The sequence below is a fragment of the Rhincodon typus genome, chromosome 7 (assembly GCF_021869965.1).
Source record: "Rhincodon typus isolate 14 chromosome 7, sRhiTyp1.1, whole genome shotgun sequence".
Classification (NCBI taxonomy): domain Eukaryota; kingdom Metazoa; phylum Chordata; class Chondrichthyes; order Orectolobiformes; family Rhincodontidae; genus Rhincodon; species Rhincodon typus.
Genome location: NC_063338.1, coordinates 22,853,159 through 22,874,323, shown reverse-complemented (window position 1 = coordinate 22,874,323; position 21,165 = coordinate 22,853,159). Strand labels below are relative to the sequence as shown.

General features: G+C 42.1%; 2 protein-coding genes across 6 annotated transcripts in view; one reads left to right on the top strand and one right to left on the bottom strand.

Annotated features, from left to right (window-relative positions):
• Nucleotides 1-21,165, top strand: part of LOC109937504 (collagen alpha-3(VI) chain-like) — a 747,545-nt gene that overhangs the window by 119,293 nt on the left and 607,087 nt on the right. The gene's annotated exons all lie outside the window — the stretch shown is intronic.
• LOC109916566 (melanophilin-like) overlaps nt 1-21,165 on the bottom strand; it is a 123,790-nt gene that overhangs the window by 34,332 nt on the left and 68,293 nt on the right. For 4 of the 5 annotated variants that reach the window (XM_048599157.1, XM_048599153.1, XM_048599155.1 and 1 more), the window contains exons 9-11: nt 18,605-18,815; nt 15,227-15,471; nt 11,980-12,063 (exon numbers count right to left, since the gene is read on the bottom strand). In XM_048599157.1, coding sequence (XP_048455114.1) covers nt 11,980-12,063; nt 15,227-15,471; nt 18,605-18,815 — 540 coding nt within the window. The remainder of the gene's footprint in view (nt 1-11,979; nt 12,064-15,226; nt 15,472-18,604; nt 18,816-21,165) is intronic. The other variant, XM_048599154.1, reaches the window with a different exon arrangement.

Sequence of the window (21,165 nt, the reverse complement as noted above, 5' to 3'; positions counted from 1 at the left end):
AATTTTAAAAAGATTAGATTAAAGCTATTTACATGCATCCTACATCCTCAGGTCTCAAAAGAAGCTATTTATGTAGATACCCTTTGAATATACTGTACAGAAGTAGGTGATTTGGTCTGGCTAGCCTGTACTGCTATTTATTCTACACTGAAGCTTCCTCCCATCCTGCCTTATTTAATTACAACAGCACTATTCCCTTTCCCTTCCAATGTTTTCAAATACATCCAGACCAATCACCTCAACCGCTCCCATTCATTGCAATTTACACCTTCTCATCATTCTTCAGGTAAAGAAGTTTCTTCTAAATTCTCTATTTGGTTGCTGGGCAACTATCTTACTATAGTTCTCCACACCTCCAGCCACTCTTAGTTTAGCACTTTCATTAATGGAATAATTCCTACGTCTACTTTCTCATAATTTTGAAGGTCTCTATTGGGTAATCCATCGGCTTTCTCTGTTCAAGAGAAAAGAGACCCAATCTGTTCACCCTTTCCCATAATTCTGGTATCATTCATTGAATCATATACAGCATGGTAACAGACTCTTTGGTCCAACTTGTCCATGCTGACCAGATATCTTAAATTAATGTACTTCCATGTGCCAGCATTTGGTCCATATCCCTCTAAACTCTTTCTATTCATGTATCTTTCTAGATGCCATTTAAATATAATTGTACTCACCTCCAACACTTCCTCTGGCAACTCAATCCAGATACACCACCCTCTGTGTGAAAAAGTTGCCCCTCAGATCTCTTTCATATCTTTCCCCTCTCATCTTAAACCTATGCCCACTAGTTTTGGACTCCCTGAGAAAAAGATCTAGGCTATCCTCCCTATCCATGTCCCTTATGATTTTCTACACCTCAATCTCCTATGCTCCAGGGAAAATAGCCCCAGCCGATTCAGCATCTCCCTGTAGCTCAAACCCTCCAGTCCTGGCAACATCCTTGTAAATCTCCTCCACATCCGTACAAGTTTAACAACATCTTTCCTAAACATCAAACTATTTATCCTACTGAGTTCTTGTAGTCTTCAACTGATTCATAGATTAGAGGCTATTTGAGGACATACAGTACTTTGGCTTCCCACTTTTAGGTATCTTACATCATCCACCATTATCTGATGGAATATTTGGCAGGCTGGCTCCTGAACATTTTCTTGTTATTCGAGAAAATTAATAATAGAAATCAAAGAAAAAGCAGAACTTTGTAAAAAAAAAATTCTATACCTGTTTTAATTGTAGAAACTGTAAACATATCCCAGTAATAGAAGAACAATTAGTATCATGTTTAAAAAAATAACAGGCAAACTAATGGGACTGAACGCCTATAAATATCCTGAACCTGAGAGCTTACATCCTCAGGTCTCAAACAAAGCTATTGCAGAGAAAATTGATGAACATGCAAACGTAAAAGTTGGAGCAGGTGTAGGCCTTTTGACCCGTCACTCGATAACATCATGGCTGATCTTCGAGCCACTGAAAAATTACAACCACAGAAAGATGCCTTTCAACCCATTCTATTTGCCCTGGATGATAAAGAAGCTAGCCATGATTCTAATCCCATCTTGCAGCAACCGATCCATAGCCTTGCAGGCCACAGCACCTCAGGTGCAGATCCATAGAATCATAGAGTTTTACAGTACAGAAGGAGGCCATTCAGCCCACTGTGTCTACACCACTCGCCAAATGAGCATTTCATCTAGCTCCATTTTCCACCTCTTCTTTGTAACTCTGTACATCACTCCTTTTCAAATAGCAGATGTACTCTCTTTTGAATGTATCAATGAGCCTGTCTCTATCACATTCTCAGGGATCTCAAACATTTTCTCACATTGCTTTTGCTTCTTTTGCCAATTACTTTAAATCCTTGCCCTCCTGTTCTTGACCCTTTCATGAGTGGGAGCCACACTGTCCAGACGCCTTACAATTTTGAACATATCTATCAAATCTCCTCTCAGCCTAGTCTGCTCAAAGAAAAACAGTTCTAACTTCTCCAAACTATCTTTATAACTGAAGTTTCACATTCCTGGAATCATTCTCGTAAATCTCTTCCGCCACTCCTTCCAATACTTTCAGACCCTTCCCAGATTGTGGCACCCAGAATAGAATGCAATATTTTAGCTGAGACTTAGCTAATGCCTTATATAAGGTTAACATAATCTCATTGATCTTGTATTCTGTGCTCAGGTTAATAAGTAACAGAATACAATTTGTTTTATTAATTGCTCTCAATCATTTCTTTCCTTGCCAACAATCTATCTTTGCCTATAACTTATTTCCTCCAAATAACTGAAATATCTTACACAGGGTTAGAAGTCCATACTCATCCTCAGGTTGTCGCCAATTTAAAACTTTAAGCATTGCCACTTGAACATATTATACGCTGGAACCGAGAAGCTTTCCAACAGGAATTTAGTTGGTGGTGTCCAAAGTTTCCCTTCTTTATTTCCACTACAGTCCCCAGATACCATCTGTGGTCTGCTACCTCAGTCACGGGAGTGTTCTGCAACATACCGTTCTGCACATTGAATGTTGGCTGACTATTTAATTGTGGGTCATCACAGAATACCAGTGACCCCTGCAGATCAAACAGGATTGGGAATGTTGGCTGATCCCTGTCCTCTGACTCTGTGGAATCATGGCCATTGATAGTGCTCACTACAAAATAATAATCCAGAAAGCTTTTATTCCTTTGGGCGCTCAGTGATCAATTCATGTAACTTTGGTGGTACACTGGTGACTTTTGAGAAAACCCTTTGGTTTGTAAGTTGAACTGCTGCAATGCTATGATGTCCATCACCAGATGGTTTGTTTGATCATACAGTACTTCAGCCTGCTCTCATTTAGAATTCAGCTCTTTCCCTCAAATTCAATGCGAGCGATCAGTTTTTGAGTTAATGTTTGCGGTCCAGTGACTCTTTCTCAGAACAGGTGCTGCCAGACCTGCTGAGCTTTTCCAGCAACTTCTGTTTTTGTTTCTGATTTACAGAAAGTGCAGTTCTTTTTGTTTTTATTTAATCAGTTTTTGGGTTCAGGAATAAAGTTAACTGATCTATTCTTTAGCACAACAGACTTGTATCAACTGACGGAAAATGCAACCTCTCAGCAGGTAGGAAAACCATTTACGTCAAAAGGTATGTCGAAAAGGATTATGTGTCTTTCATTGAAGGTGTTCCATGTCTTTTCATTCTATGTACAATATATATTCAAAGAACAAAGGACAAAGAAAATTAAAGCACATCAGCAGGCTCTTCAGCCCTCCAAGGCTGTACTGACATGCTGCCCATCACAACTAAAACCCCCTACCCTTCCGGGGACCGTATCCCTCTATTCCCATTCTATTCATGTATTTGTCAAGACTCCCTTTAAAAGTCACTATCGTATCTGCTTCCATTACCTCCCCCAGCAGCAAGTTCCAGGTACCCATCACCCTTTGTGTAACAAACTTGCCTCGTACATCACCTTTAAACCTTGGCCCTTGCACCTTAAACCTATGCCCTACAGTAATTGACTCTTCCACCCTGGGAAAGAGCTTCTGACTGTCCACTCTGTCCATGCCCTTCATAATCTTGTAGACCTCTATCAGGTGCCCCCCTCAATCTCCATCATTCCAGTGAGAACAACCCAAGTTTCTTCAACCTCTCCTCATAGCTAAGAAAACAGGTAAGGATGGCAGTTTCCTTTCCTAAAGGCCATAAGTGAATCAGATTGCTTTTTCCGGACAAACGACAATGGTTTCATGATCATCGTTCAGCTCTTAACTTTAGATTTCTATCGAATTTAAATTGCACCATCTGCTGTGGTGGGTTTCAAACTCGGGTCCCCAGAATGTTACCTGAGTCCCTGGATTAACAGCCCAGCAATAATACCACTAGGTCAGCACCCACGCCCGTGGTATGGAGTGATGATGCAATGTAAAAGGGAGAAGGAAAGGATGTGGCAAGAAAAGTAACAATGAGGAAAGGAACAATGAAGGTCCCACAGGAGCAATAAATAAAAACAACAGAAGCGTTACTAGCACTAGGTATTTGAAAAAAATGGGGACGGTAGTTATGATTTTAAATTGTTCAACCTAATGTTTGACAGCTTTTTTTCAGTCTCTGAGCCTTTCTTCTCATCCAAGACAATTTAGACCCTCCTATTCTGTGAGCTTCAATTTCATTAACCTGTCTTTTATGTAATACTTTGTCACTTTCTTAACATCCATACAGACAACATCTAATGCGTTCCCTTTGACAACCCATTACTTTATCAAAAACATTCAATGAGATTAGACAAACATGCGTCTATTAATTAGCCATTGCGTGCTGCTGTAGAATCATGTTGAATCAAAGGACACTATTTGGCCCATCATGATAATGCAAGCTCTTCGAAAGAGTTATCCAATTAGTTCTATTTTTCCAGCTTCTTGCTCATAATCTTATCAATGAACATTTCCAGAGAGGGAAAAAATAACTTTTTTGGAAAAAAGAAACAAACTGTATTTCCCTAGTAAATACACGGCATATGTTATTCAAATGGAATTTTCTTATAAACCTTCAGCAAAGCTTTCCAGTTGTATTTACTTTTCAGTTTGTTTAATAGCATGTTTATTCAAATATCGTATTGATATTAATTCAATGCCCCTCTCTATTCTATACATTAAAATGTTTTGCAAGAAAATAGTTCAGCCTTGGGAAGAGATAGAAATCTACAACAAGTGACTCAACCTTTACCTGATCAGAAATTAGTTATATTGTGGAAGTAGACAGAGGGAGGATGCGGCTAATTAATTTGATGCAGAAGTGTATACAGTGTCACATGCATTAGCAAAACCTTCAATAAAACACATATGGGGCTATATGAAGATAAGGACCAAGGTTTTGTGTGTGTGTGTGTGTGTGTGTGTGTGTGTTAATGCTTGGAGGTTATCCTGACATTACACATTCCAAAAGGATGCCATCATGCCAGAACCACAGATTTGAGTAATGTGAATGTTGGCAACAAAAGTCATTGTTCATTCAAGGAAGAAGTGAGAAGTTGAAAGTTCACTCTCATTTGAAGGACAACCTCCATGTCAGATATTATTTCAAGTAATATTTTGGTGTTGTTTTTACTGTAAAGTGTCTTGAGGTGAGATTCTGGATATGGCAGAGAATACTACTACACCCTCACTGTGAGGGATAGGAAGGTTTGTTCTATCCACAACAAGGTTCCAACAGGTAGAGGTGGGGGGCAGCATTGGCAGTGCCTTGATATCTTCAGGATGAGATGGACATGGAGCAAAGGCTGCAAAGAGGCAATTCCATGCCATATATTGTATATGGGACTGAAGGTGTTAATACTGAGAAGTGCCATGAGCACCAGCTACTATGGTGACGAAGTTAAGGGTGGAAGAGCTTAATCTTTCAAATGAGTGAGACCTACATCCAGTCCTCCTCAAAGTCTCTGTAACAATGGCCATCATACCAATGTAGACTGTAACTCACTGCTAACATTTGATAAACAAAATAATCACAGCTCAAGCAGGATGAGGCTATTCGGTGAGCAGGCTGTCAGTTTAGGTACCGCCCCTTGATCCATGCCTGAGGGTCTGAACCTCGGGCACACTGCCAGCTGCTGAGAGCACCTCCCTGCCCTTGCTTTAGGGCCACTGACCGCCACCAAGCAGACTTATCTTTCCCCTGGGTCATATTTCACCTGGGTGTATGGAGGGTGGGGAGGTGAGGTGGGCTGCTGTCCTAGAAGTGGCAAGTGTTGGGTCCACTGCTTTTCGTCATTTATATAAATGATTTGGATGTGAATACTGGAGGTAAGATCAGTAAGTTTGCAGATGACACCAAAATTGGAGGTGTAGTGAACAGTGAAGAAGATTATCTCAGAGCACAACGGGATGTTGATCAGATGGGCCAAGGAGTGGCAGATGGAGTTTAATTTAGATAAATATGAGGTGCTGTATTTTGGAAAGGCAAATCAGGACAGGGCTTATACAGTTAAATAAAGAGACCAAATAAAGAGACCTAAGGGTGCCGGCGCATCATTCCTTGGAAGTGGAGTCACAGGTAAACAGGGTGGTGAAGAAGGCGTTTGGTATGCTTGCCTTTATTGGTCAGAACATTGAGTAAAGAAGTTGGGATGTCATGTTGTGGCTGTACAGGACATCGGCGAAGCCACTTTTAGAATACTGTGTACAATTCTGGTTGCCCTTTTACAGAAAGGATGTCGTTAAACTTGAGGGCATGCAGAAAAGATTTACAAGGATGCTGCCAGGACAGGAGGGTTTGAGTTGCAGGGAGTAGCTGAATACACTGGGGCTTTTTTCCCGACAGTGTCGGAGGCTGAAGGGTGACATTACAGAGGTTTATAAAATCATGAGAGGCATGGGTAGGGTGAACAGCCAAGGTGTTTTTCCTGGGGTAGGGGAGTCCAAAACTAGAGGACATAGGTTTAAGGTGAGAAGGGAAAGATCTAAAAAGGACCTGAGGTGTAACTTTTTCACGCAGAGGGTGGTGTGTGTATGGAACATGCTGCCAGAGGAAGTGACGGAGGTGGGTACAATAACAAAGGCATCTGGATGGGTATATGAACAGGAAGAATTAGAGGGATATGATCCAAAATGCTGGTGAATGGGACTAGCTCAGAAAAGTCTGGGCAGTGCGGAAAAGTTGGACCACGCCGTTTCTATTTCCGTGCTGTATGACTATGACTCTATAGTCATAGCCTCTGCCCTGGTTTTGCTGTGTTCTGGAGCTGCTGGCATCCTGATTGGTGAAAGGTCTGGTGGCTTTTCTAATTTTAGTAGACTCCGGTTTCTCTCCTGGAAATTCTGTTGCTTTCAGACACAATATTTATTTACCATTTTCATGTTGCTTACTAACTCATACACTTTTACAAGATGATCTCAGCAGTGCCCTGTTTTCAGACAAAAAAAAGTCCCTTCAGTCTTTCTTCATAATTCAGCTTCCATCAGGGATTAGCTCCTTCTTTGCACTTCATTGCAGACAAACACAGTAGGTATCTGTATAGACCAAGGTCTCAAACAGCAATTAGATAAATAACTAGATAACCTGTTTTGATGATGTTGGTTGCAAGCACTGGGAGAATTAATTTGCTCTTCTTCCAATAGTGCTTTGGGACATTCTAGACCAAACTTGGAGATGGACTGATGACTTGGGATAACACTCAATTGTGAAGGGTAGTACTTTTTACAGTGTACTACACCTCAGTACTGAGCGTTCTGCACTGTTATACCCAATTCATAAAAATTAATAAAAGGATCTCGACTTAAATACACTCCAATGACTTGGGTCTCCACAGCCCTTTGTGGCAATGAGTTCCACAGATTAACCATCCTCTGGCTGAAGAAATTCCTCCGCATCTCAGTTCTAGAGGGTTGACCCTTCACTCTGAGGCTGTGCCCTCAGGTCATAGTCTCTTTTACTAGTGGAAACATCTTCTCCATATCCACTCAATGCAGGCTTCTCAGTACGCTGTAAGTTTCAATCAGATTCTCCTTCATCCTTCTAAATAAGGACTTTGAGCAGGAGCAACATCACTTCCTGTATGATAGAATGATGTAGCATTGAGGGTAATCAGCCAGACAGAGCTTAATTGATAGCCAGTTCTAGTACTTGACAACTGGATGCAGTGATCATTTATGGTTCAAGAGGCAAGCAGTCCACTTCCATTCTGAGAGGCAAATGCAGCTTCTGTTTGTTTGTTTTTCATTTGCTTTTGCTGGCGATGAAGAAAAATGACTAGTTTGAGGTGTTTGAAGGTTTTCGTGGATGTGATGATCCCACATTGGACAACGATAAGCTGCTGGCTACAGTGAGCATTGGGGAAAAGAGTGGCAGTGAGTTAGACAGGAACGCAAGATGCTAAGAAAAGGTCATCTCTGCGGCTTGGTGCTTAAATAGCCACGAGTAGGCATATGCACTGCACGTTGAGGAAGAATCAGCTGTGCTACCAATGTGCTTTGAGATACTGAGATATTCCTGTCCTACTAAATGCACACGGTGTATGTAGAGCAATTCCAGGTCGTCCATGCTTGACTGGGCGCATGCTGGAATTCAAAGACAGTGCAGGAGTCAGGATATCACGGCAAAGATGAGAATTTCCAACCTCGGTAAGTGGAAGAACAGGATGACTGGAGCAAGATGGGGGCATGGTATTTAGTTAATGAGGCAAGTTTGAGATGATGGCACCAGAAAACCTGCTAGGGCATTGCAAGATGCAACTCTCCTAGTGCTGCAAGAAGTATTGATGAAAGGATGGCCTGAAAGCATCAAGGACATGCCCAGACTCAGAGTTTTTCAGATTGCGAAGATGCCCTTTGACCCATTGTATCCATACTAATCATTTAGCACCAAAGTTCATGAAACCGATTTTCTAGCACTTGGCCTGTAGTCTTGTATGCTGTGGCTTTTCACTTGTTCATTAAATATTTCTTAAATGTTATATGGATTCCCACTTCTACCACCCTCTCACTCAGTGAATTCTGGATACCTCCACCCTCTGGGTGAAAAAAATGTCCTCAAATCCCCACTAAACCTCCTGCCCCTTACCTTAAATCTCTGCACCCTGATTACTATCCCCTATACTAAGGGGGAGCATTTCTTCCTATCTAGCCTATCAATATTCTTCACAATTTTGTACACCTCTGTTAGGTTCCTCCCCACTACCAACTCTGCTTTAAGGAAAACACCAGTTGCTCTCCAAGTGTACGGGGCATACAGAAATTAATTAACTGTCCAAGACCTTTTTTCCAAAGGAAATTGAATTGTTAACCCTAAGGAGTTGAGAGGACAGATGCTAAAAAGTGTCCATGTTTGCTACCAAGGAATTGAATCAAGTCTGAAGAAGGCAAGAAGCATGCTCGACCGACCAAATAAATTCAAGGGCCACACAGACAATACAATGCTTCGAAATTAGTACCGAGCTAAGCAAGCTAAGAACCTCTCATCACATGATATCCGAGATGGATCACCCATCAAGTTGGGACCTCTTCCCTCTCGCAGGATTCTCTTCTCACTGAAGGCTCTGATGTGGAGATGCCGGTGTTGGACTGGAGCGGACAAAATCAGAAGACACACGTCACCGGCTTATAGTCCAATAGGTTTATTTGAAATCACAAGCTTTCATAGCTTCATCAGGTGAAGATGCAGCACTCCAAAAACTTATCATTTCAAATAAAGCTGTTGGACTATAACCTGGTGTCGTGTGACTTCTGACACTGAAGACTCCAATTCTGATTACTGGCAGTACACTTCAACACTGTTTGTTGAGATTGCTGAATACCTAAACGCACACTTAGCCATTGCAGCAGTTTTAACATTGTGATGAGTGATAATGCTCTCAGTTCTTGAGTGAAGACTTCAGCTGCTTCATTAACGATTGGGAAATTCAACAACATACATCACCTCCACACCATCCTCAAATAAATGGAAAAGCTGAGTGGCAATGAGAATCACCAAAGGAATCATAAAGCAACCAGGTAAATCCAGCGTGTACACATACAAGGCAATCCTTGAGTGAAGAAACACGCCTACTGATGGCATTTGAAAGTAGCCCATTTACAAAGACTAATGTCACACAACACCCAAACTACTCCACCTGCTAAAAAAGGTCCTGAAGACAATTATAATAACAGGCTTGGGTTACAGAATCAAGATGAATGATCAGAAAGCCAAATTTCATTTTGATAATACTGTATTGTCAGAGTTAAGCACTGGAGAAGCAGTCTGGGTGCAAACCTTTCAATGTTTTCAATAAGTGAGAGTTCAAATGGGACCTGTGATGCATGTAATTTTATTTTGGTTGAAAAATGGGATGTTTGAGATAGAAATGCACTCTGTATCAATGCCATAGTCATGTGACTTCTACCATGAGGCACTGACTGGCAGCTGCTATCTTGCCGCCAGTTTTTGTCTTGAGACATGTGCATGCTGGTGACGTGTGTCTTCTGTTTTTGTCCGCTCCAGTCCAACACCGGCATCTCCACATCAGAGCCTTCAGTGAGAAGAGAATCCTGCGAGAGGGAAGAGGTCCCAACTTGATGGGTGATCCATCTCGGATATCATGTGATGAGAGGTTCTTAGCTTGCTTAGCTCGGTACTAATTTCGAAGCATTGTAATGTCTGTGTGGCCCTTGAATGTACATACTCATCATCCTTTCTGATACAACACTCTTCAGAATCCACATTGGCAATAGATGTAATGTGCAACCTCTTTCCCTGGGGAGTTGGCATGTGCGTTTCCCCCTCACTGAGCTAGCTGAAATCCACTTGTGCTATTCATAACTTGCAGCTCCTGCTTCTATGTTACCTTCTAATATGCGCAGAGCCGTTACTGAGCTTGTGGCCATGAACGTCAGGTCAGATGATGGTGTCATACTCCGGGCTTTCATCCTCATGTACCACCGGCTGGTGGCAGGATGTGGGGGCACTGAAAACTTGAATGCCAAGGAGAAGCTTGTGGTGATGGCAACGAATCCAGGGTAGAAGTCAAGGGGGTGATGACAAACCATCTGCAGTCTATGCTTCATAACAGTTGTAACATAGGGAAGAAATGAGCTTTCAGAGGTGCATAACAGGGCAATATAATCCTGGATCACTACAGTAATCCACAATCTCAACCTCAGCGAGAGCTGTATCAAAACACCCGAGACCTGCTGCTTCCGAGGGAATGTGGTGATGGAACAATGTCTGTCCTCAACCTAATCATTGCTGTACCTGCTGTCATATGCAATCCTGTCCCGCAAGAAAGGGGGAACAATGTAATTAAGCGTGTTGCAATGCGTTGTGTTTGGATAACATGCTGTCTTATCAGAATAGCTGGGAATCTGTGGAAGCTGGCAATAGTAATTGCATGAGAGGCAAGTGGATAAATGAATGCAGTGGTGCATATAGAATGTGGGGCAGTGGAAATGTTTGCAGATCCTGAAGGGCTTTGGAAAGGCGCTGGAGCTCCAGGGTATTGCTATGGGGTTGCTCTCGCAGAAACTGGTTTGCTCTGAGTCAGGGAAGCACATCTGCTTGGTCTGCAAGCAGTGTTAGAAACATACTTACCTGCTCAATGCAGGAGTGCTCAACTCCCTGTAGCTGCTGGATTTTTTGATCATGAAGTTGGAAACAAGGGGAAAAAGTAATGGTTGTATCCTCTTAAAATAACTTAATGAGCAATACGCCGCCTGGTAACAGACTGGTCGCGAAACCTCTGCCTCCATCTGTTAGAACTGTCAATGGACAGGCTTAAGGTGGGTTGGTTTAGATTTGAGGTTTTGGTTTTTACATCTTTCCTTCTTACTTTACTAATCTCAGCCATTCTAAGACTTTAAATCTGACTCTATTATAATTCTACCTACCTAATTTTCTTTTATTAATTATTTTTCCCCTTCCATCTCAAAGTGCAGATGTTGAGGGGAGTCAAAAACTAAAATTCATCTGCCTAACTACATGTCTGAACAGATTTAACGGCTTGAAAGAGAACTAAGTTTAGCCTGCTGTTCCATTGTATGTGGGTTGCCAAGAAGGGAAGGCTGCATGGTGTCTTATCTTTGGTAGGTCAAATGAAACAACACAGCAAAGATATTAAGAATAAATAAGAAACAATGCAGGATTGGTTTGAGAGACCAAATATACTGGGATACAGGTAAACAAGTTACAATTTCATTCAAATTTCTCCAGCAATCCTACTTTAGGTGCTTTCAGATTGGATTACCTACCCTTCTGATAAATTGTCATCTGGATAAATTAATTGTTATCATTCAGACAAGTTCACAATCAATATAATTGCAGCCTCTTAGATGTTTTATACAAAACCTCAGCTGCCAGGCAGCAAACCCAAATAGCAACTTCAAAATCACTTTCCTTCGCTGTCTTCAATTAAAGATATTTCATATTTATTGATAATATAAAGACACAAGTATATTTCTTCATTTTTAACTTGTTTCCTCTGAAAGCACCCATTAATCTGAATTTTTCAACTGTGATGGATTACCTCTACAGAACAAGGAGTCATCTTCTCTTCCAGTCTGCTTAGCATTCGCTCAATAGAAGACATGCGCCTGGACAAATCTGAAATCTGTGGGTAAGGAATATTTCAAGCCATCACCAGCTCACCACCACCAGCAGCAGGATGAAAAAATTATGCAATTCAACAGATTTAAAGAGGATCTTCAGTGTCAGAGAAAATGGTGCATACCAATCTAAATGTTTGCTATTGAACTAATTGTAAATAATAGATTGCATTTACCTCAGTCCCAAAGGAGTAGCACAGTGGCCCAATGCTTAGCACTGTTGCCTCACAACACCAAGGACCTTGGTTCAAATCCACCCTTGGGTGACTGTGTGGAGTTTGCACATTCTCTCTGTGTCTGAGTGAGTTTCCTCCCACAGTCCAAGGACATGCAGGTTAGTTGGATTTGCGGTGCTAAATTGCCCACAGTGTCTGGGGATGTGCAGGTTAGCTTGAATAGCCAAGAGGATCACAGGGATAGGAAAGGGGGGTGGGTCTAGGTGAGATGCTCTTTGGAGGGCTAGTATGGGCTGAATGGCCTGCTTTCATACTGGAGGGATTCAAGGAGTCTATGACTAATTAATGGATTAAGTGTGCACCATTCCTCATATTTACTTTTGTAGTAGAGATCACCTTTCAAAGCTTACTAGCAAAGCATAGGCTGCATGTAGAGGAGGATCAAAACATATAAGGCATGAGAGTGAGATGCAGAAATGAACTAGACTGACAGAATTCATTTGAAGCAGCAGAGAGCTGAAAAAAATGGGGATCTGCGATACTTTGTGACAGGTAAATTTGCTGAATCTTCGATTTAAAAATGTAAAACCTCTATCTTGTCTGTTACATCAGTGAAATCAGTGCAGCTTTCACTTCTAGTCTTGGCTTTTCTGTTAGAAGAAAGAAGTTCAGCTGAAGTTCACCACAGTGCCCACCCCGTTGACACAGTGAGCTCAACTTTCACTTTTAGTGGCAAAAAACGGGGGCCGGGGGTATTCCTGTGTCACCCAAACATAGGTTATTGGTTGGAATTTTAAGCACTGTACCCCTTTAATGGCTACAGAGACAAGTTCCTTTGCCAATTAGGGTTGAGGTTGGTTCTTAAAACTGAAATAAGAGGGTTCTTCAATAAGAAGACTTAGCAAGAGGATTTAAACAAAAATACAAAATGGCAAAAATATTCTGCCGGGTCACCAGTGTAGGGGAAATCCCTCTGTCGGCCATGCTTTGGCTGAGCCCTAGCCCATGTAGGCAAGAAGGGCCTATAGGCTTCAAAGTTAAACTGTGGTACCATCCTATCGAGAAACTGGTAGGCTGAGTGAAAAATCCTAGTTTCCTAAACAAGATATAACGTGCTAAATTGGATGCCAGCCTCATGTGGATGGGCATCCCCGATAGATCCAAATCTGCATCTTTTACAATGACCAGCTATGAAGAAGGCTGAGAAACAGTCACGCCAGCCAGCACTGATATATTCAGGACCACCTGCCTCTGTTCCCAACCTCGGCAGGGCCCAAAAAAATACCGCACATTACATCGAGACTGCTGGTGCTGAGAACTAATTCTATTTTCTTCGCAAAGTATAACTGCAGCACGAGTAACAACACTGAAACATCAACACAATGTGCAATTCCAAGACAATCATCTGAACTTAAGCTTTTGGCATTCTTTCCTTTTGGAAACCCCTATAAGCCAACAACGGGGCAATAAAATGTTTCATTGTTCTATATTGTTATGGTCACAGAAACAATTTGTGCCATCAAAATTGAAGCAGGTAGGTCATTGTTAGAAACAAGTGTAATGAAGCAAAAAGGGCAAACAGATTGGGGTGCACTCATGATCAAATTGGATAGCAAAGCAGGTTTGAGAGACTGAGTAGACTACTTCTAATCCTTTTGTTCCTCTAGAGGAAGGTTGAAAACTCATTATACACAGTGAGAAAAAAATCTGTCCATTAAGATTCAGTGCTTATCACGGGTTCATGTTTTCCTTTGGCAATGCATCTACATTCGCAGATGGGTGTTATTCACAATACACTGTGCCAGAAATGACTGTAGCAGTCACCTGATTGATTACACCAGTTACAGAACACTCTCATCATGTTGTCTGCTAAATTTAAAGGCTACAATACAAATGCCCAGTTAACGAGAAGTCTGTCTGATACATAATTGTCACTAGGTTGTGCAAAACATGAGCACTGCTGAAAAAGAGACGTGCTGATGAAACTTTTGTATTGTACTCATCAGGACAGAATTAAAAGAATGCCAGATCTTAAAGGGACCAACAGTTCATGTTACATGAGAAGATGGCACTGATTAGTTGGCAAGTGGATTGTGATTGCCAAAGCTTTGCCATTGACAATGTGTCTTGGAACAATTAACCTCCAAATTTTTGTTTAAATTCAAACCAGGCGATTCAATTCTGATTGGTTGAAGCATTGCCAGGGGATTGCATCAGGGAATAGTTATCTCCAGGATTTTGCTATGTTGAAAAGACTCAGCGTGGACATGTTATGAGTCACATTACAGTTGATTGTTGGCATAATTCTTAGCACACCTCAGATTGTTCAGTAAATGTCCAATTATGGAATCACACCAAATGCTGCTTTGAGTTCAGCAAGCACGGTCTAGTTGGTTACAGTCAGTACTCTATCAGCAGCAAACAGCCAAAGGGACATGTTGTTGGGATGAATAGGCTACATGTGGCATCATATGGCAATGGAATCCATATGCCACATTACTCATTTATGTCTTTTTGGTTTAATGGCAACATCTTGTTTGTGAAGAGTTCATGTTGCTACTGCATTGTAGCAATGTGTCGGGACTATCTTCACATGTTGCTCAAATATTTGGGACAATTACAAAGTAATCTAAGGTAGACTTGGCACCTTTCAGGACCAAAACTGGTAGCATTAGGTCCACTTATGAGGTTGAGTGACATTCAGTGAGCAATGATCTAATCAGGGTAGGCATCCTCTTGCAGAATTGCTTTGATGTGCCTTATTTCAACTTCAAATCTGTACAATGAGCAAATAGTTTGGACCTTATTTACAGCCACTTGTCAATTAATCTGTCCCCTCTTTTCAAACAATGTTAACTGTTGTTGCCATTGGAATTTATATTCTTATAGTGCAAAATTAGAAGCTTTGACAACACATTTGTTTTTCAGCAATACCAATATATATTGGGTACACTGGCAGAATCCAGATTGCTTGCATTTTTTGATGACATACCTGACTTCCTCCAGATACTAGATGTTCCTGTGAGGAACTCCTACTCCTGCGTCGTACAAAGTGGCGCTGATACACTGGAAGCTCAGGAGCTTCGTCATTGTCAGAGCTATCCACGTCAGCGTAGTACTGGGCACCATGCTTGTGATAAGGAACTGAATGCTGAGCCTCTGCTTCTCTAAGGGAGGTCCACATCCCAGGAACTGAGCGTGTGCGGGGAAGTCTGTATTCGTGATGCACCACCTCGTCTGAATTCAATTAACATGAAAGTGAATGACAAAGAGAAACAAAGAGAGATATTAACATGTGTTTAAAGGAACCATCATTTATAGTGAAATGTGTGCATGAGTTAGCAGCATTGGTCCAGTCCATCTCAGAGGAGTTTGATTTAGTTCCAGGAATGGAAGCTCTCGTATTAGAAACATGTCATCAAATGGTTCTTAAAATCTATGTAATCCAAATGTAAAATTTTGGATGTGAATTTCCAAATCATTTTTGAACAAAAAGGGCAAGAGTTTTGTGTGGCACATTCTTGAGTGCCAAAGGGACTGAATAAGGGAATGTACTGAGAATATGGAAGCCCCATTTTCATTAACCGGTTGAGGACGATTGAGCTGATCTAAACCAGAGCTATGGAGCAACAGCTATCCCACAGCTTTTTGTTAATAAAAAAAAAATGCTTCTCTGAGGACAGTTGATACCTGGGTGGGTTTTCAGACTGTTGCCATCCCAGACATGAGTTGTAAGAAGAGCGGAGAAAACAGAAGGAAAGAAGTGAAATTCTTTCTAGCTTCCATCGTACTCAACCAGTCTAATACAATTCATTTCATTCAATAGAGTGCAATGGATTTGAAGTTACCTTTCTATATTAATTGTCATAAAATGTTCTGGATTTCCTAAAGTCAATGGGCCCTAACATGGTACACAGTTGCGGATGTATCACAGCAAAGTTCTCCTTCCCATTGCCAAAGAATGGTCAAAGTGGGAATGAGTTGCAATCTTAATGGAAAGTCAAGGAGGGTACATAAGAGTAAACCACATCACGTAGGTGCACAGAAATACTCGGTTAAGGGTGACACCAGAGGTTTTGCCCCAGTTCTCCTTTTGGCTACTTTCAGCAAACATTTAAACCCCTCCCAAACCGGGCATTTATGTTGAGAAGAGACAGTAAGAACTGCACATGCTAGAGAATCTGAGATAACAAGGTGTAGAGCTGGATGAACACAGCAGGCCAAGCAGCATCAGAGGAGCAGGAAGGCTGACGCTTCGGGCCTAGACCCTTCTTCAGAAATGGGGGAGGGGAAGGGGATTCTGAAATAAATAGGGAGAAAGGGGGAGGCGGATAGAAGATGGATAAAGGAGAGGATAGGTGGAAGAGACAGGTCAAAGAGGCGGGGGTGGAACCAGTAAAGGTGAGTGTAGGTGGGGAGTTAGGGAGGCGATAGGTCAGTCCAGGAAGGACGGACAGGTCAAGGGGGCGGGATGAGGCTAGTAGGTAGGAGATGGGGGTGGGGCTTGAGGTGGGAGGAGGGGATAGGTGGGAGGAAGGACAGGTTAGGGAGGTGGGGACAAGCTGGGCTGGTTTTGGGATGTGGTTGGGGGAGGGGAGATTTTGAAGCTTTTGAAGTCCACATTGATATCATTGGGCTGCAGGGTTCCCAAGTGAAATATGAGCATTTATGTTCATTTGTTTTCCAATTCTGATTTTCTTCACGTTCAATGACATAAATGGACTTGTGCCAATTCCCAACATATTTTTAAAAATACGTTCACAGCATAAGTCCTAAGGTTGGGGATTGTGTTTATCAACATTGCTGTGATAAAGGAGCAGTCAGTCTTCTCCACAAATTTCTCAGTCTTCATGGGGATGGTGTGTCCTTGATGTAATTAGGTTGCATTTTCCAAGGTTTTGGAGTAGATCTGTAGCTTGGGTTGTGGGTGTTGAGGTTGGTTGGCTCGCCGAGCTGGTTTGTTGTTCTGCAGACGTGCTTGGTAACATCCTCAGTGCAGCCTCTGATGAAGCATCGGTGTGTTTTCCCGCCTGGTTTTTAAACTCTGGGGTCCGTTGCGATGGATTGCCTCACTTCCGGGTTTCCGCCGTAGTGGAATGTATATGGGGTTGAGTTCAATGTGTTTATTAATAGCCTGCTTCGTGGAATGCCATGCTTCTAGGAATTCTCGTGCTTGTCTCTGCCTAGCCTGTCCCAGGATCTTGGTGTTGTGGTTCTCCTTGTCCATGTGGATTGAGATGAGTGAGTATTGGTCGTGTCTTTTTGTAGCCAGTTGGTGTTCATGTACTCTTGTTGTTAGTTTCCTTCCTGTTTGTCCGAGCTTTTTGAATAGAAAACTGTGAACTGGTGGACTGCTCAATAATTTTGCTGGGGCTTCTAAAACAGAAGGATAGTGATTGCAGAATGTTCAAAATATGCCAGCAGCCTTCATCCATTGCTGAAGGTCCTGAAATGATCCAGCAAAACTTTGGTTGCTTTTGTGGCTGACTAAGGAACAGGGCATTTTATCACAAAACAACTCTTTTTTTATACAGCGCCTTTAATGTTGTAAAGCATTTCAAGGCATTCTGTAAGAACGCAATCAAATAAAAATAGACACTGAGTCAAAGGAGGAGGCATTGGGGTGAGTTTTACAAAGCAGGTGGGATGTAATGCTGCTGGCTCACCTGATCCCCTGAATCGATTGACTGCTAATATACCACGCGTGACCCTAACAGGATCAGTGTGGGATTTCCACCCTCAAGAGCTGCTAACCAAGCTGACTAGCTGGGACCTCTTATATCCCAGCAGTGCCCGTCTTCAATCGTGGATGCTGCTTCCCACAAAGAAGACAGCATTGATACCAGACTCAAGCACGTACTGAATTTTCAGATAGACAGGGATTGGTGGGGTGATCAACTCTTGGGGAATAAATTAAGGGACTTCATGGCATACAAACACGGTTGGTGGGCACAGGTTTCCTGGTTAGTATTTAAGAGCGAGAAGCATTCACTGGGAGGAAAGCACAGTGTATATGTTTAGGTCTGCTTAAGAGCGAGAATCAAAAATCAACACCACTGGACAATCAGTACTCCAGCAGTAACCAATGAGGGACACGGGGTGAGCGCCTTTGATACAGGACAGTTCTGTAAAATCCAGAAGGGTTGGTCACCTAGGACTTCAGATATCTTGGGGAGGAGCGTTTCTTCTACACGTGAACAGCGAATATGTAAGAGATTTTCATTCTGTCAGTGAGACAAGATGTAGATCCAAGGTGAAATAACTAGCTTAGTGCTTCACTTCAGAACAATTTTGATATTCAAACGTTATGATATATTTTTATGCAAATGGAGTTAACTCAATGCGTGAAATGAAAGAAAGTGAATAGTACCAGATTTGGAAGATTTGTCCAAGCTTTTCCTTCTTTTGTTGATCTCCAATCGGACTTCAGTGCTAAGCACAGAGTCTGGCATCAACTTCTGTCCTTTCTCCTGCAGGATATTCCGGAATACTGAGGTTAGCTCAGCTTCTCCAATGTAAGACTCTCGCCTGGAACCCTCTTCTGCTGTACTGTTGCCAGTGAAAGGGCACTCCGAAAATGACTGAAAAAGGAAATGAAGAAGAATAATGACCTCTGTTGAAGCCTATGTTAAGAAAGGACCGTCATAGAAGATATTCTAACCATGTGTCAATAAAAGCGAGGACTAGTACTTCCCAAAGGCAAAAACTGGAGATCTGAAATAAAGACAGAAAAAAGTTGGAAAAGTTCAGCTGGTCCAGGCAGCACTCATGGAGGTATAAAAACAAAGTTTAATGTTTCATATTGAAGGGCATTTCACTAGATCAGGGAAAGGTTCACTGATGGGTGGGATTTTACTATTTTAGGGCCAATTCTGATCGCACAGGGTCCTTATTATTGTAAGCGAAAGCAGAGAATGGGTTGGCCATTTTCCCATGCCATTTTGACAGTGGTGAGGTAAGTGGAAGATTCCTTTTCCATCTTGAGGCCGATTAAGGGCTCTTCATCACTTCTGTTAGCGGGCAGGCAGTGGTGTCTTGGAATTGTGACTGGATGAGTCACCCAGGGACCCAGGCTAATGCTTTGTAGACACAGGTTCAAATCCCACCATAACAGATGGCAAACTGTGAGTTGAATTCATAAGAATTAAAAAAGTGTGGTCCAATGACACCCACGCAACCTCCATCAATTGTTGGTAAAAAAAAAAAAAGAAAGTCTAGTTCACTCATGTCCTTTAGGCAAGGGAACCTGCTGTCCTTACCTGTTGTGACCTGCCCCTCAATGGCTCAAGCACGCCACTCAGCTCAAGGGCAATTAGGGAAGGGCAACACAAGTCACCCACATCCCGGTGGCACCCACATCCCATCAAAGAATAAAGGAAAACAATTAATCAGCAGTGGCTGTGCCCTTCAAAATGTGGAATGATAGCAAGGTCAATCCCATCAGCCTCATAATGGGCTGGGTGCTCTCCAATATGAGCACATTTCGGGCCATAGACAGTTTCCTCCTCCAGTGAAAATGAGGAATGTAGGCACAGTGGTGCCGGACTTCACTGAGCCATCCATGCCAGTGCCCGCCTGGCTCGCTCAATGTCTCCAGATACCATTTTCCTGGTTGGCAGGGTAACATTCTTCCATGGTATCCTCCTCTCCTAGGTACTGTCCCCGCAATAGCCACCTACTCAGGTTCAATACCAATGCAGTTCAACAGCAACCAATTAATTACACGAGCCCCATAAAACATGGCCTGGCATCTACATGTGGCAAAGACAGGGTTGTCCCAGGCTTGTGTAGCTGTTGTTGGGATCAGCCTGTTTCTCACTTGACAGGAATTGCCCCTGTCTATCAATTAGTAAAGACCTTGCCATGTTAAATTTTGCTAAATAGGCCAGGGATTATGCAACTTGTGGTTATCTATTTATGTTAGTCCATACAAGATATGCCACAGCTAGTCAGATTCTGCTGAGTCAGCCATGTTGAAGTTCATTTGCAACATTAACTATTTAAAAGTTACAATATCATATACCTAACATGAAAAGTTTTGGTTCTGTGCTTACTGATGTGGCTGTACATGTTACACACATAACTGACTGACTACTGACACCATAATACAGATAGTGACTGAAGGAGAGAAGAATACTTTTATAGCAGAATGTCACATGTCATGATATCATGTAACTATTTAAAAATTACAGGCATGTTGTGGTCTGGATTCAATACTGTAATACAAGGAAGTCTGTAACCCAAGACACTTTGGATTTACCTGGTCTTGGTCAAGGTGGCTACAACTTTCCACTGGAACAGTGAGCTGGAGAATGGAAACAAATGCAGCCAAAGTCCACGCTATTGATCTCTCTCCATCACTCCACACTGAAAAAATATCTGTGTGTCGATGCTGACTAAGGATTACTTAACAGCCACACTGCCCATCATGGAAAAAAGGCACAGGTAAACACTGCCCAGGCCAGCAAATGAAAAGCAGTCAGGTGAGCAAAGGTACTGGAAGGCAATCAATGTACATGGAATCATACCAACATGAATAAAAGCTTTCAGTGTGAAAGGACTAGGGCAAGTAGAAGGGAGGTACTTTTTTTTGGAAAGACCAAATGCAACTACATTTGCGAAATGTTCCGGGTTTTCTGCTGGAAGGAAGGGAATAATTTCACATTTGGTTTAGTGAGAATGGCCTTTATACGTTTCAAGACATCTTGTTGACTTAGACTAGTAGGACCTTGGCACCACTTCTAATTAGCTATGACTCCTCAGAGCTGATAACAGGATGCCTGAAATGGGAAAATGTCCCAGTGCTCAGTAATTTTTGCACGTTGAACTGATAAACAGAAAATTCTCCAAAGAGAGGAAAAAATACATCAAAAACTTGGCCTAAGTGTTGGCTTCAAAACTGTAGGTGCAGTCAAGCGTGGAATTCTTAGA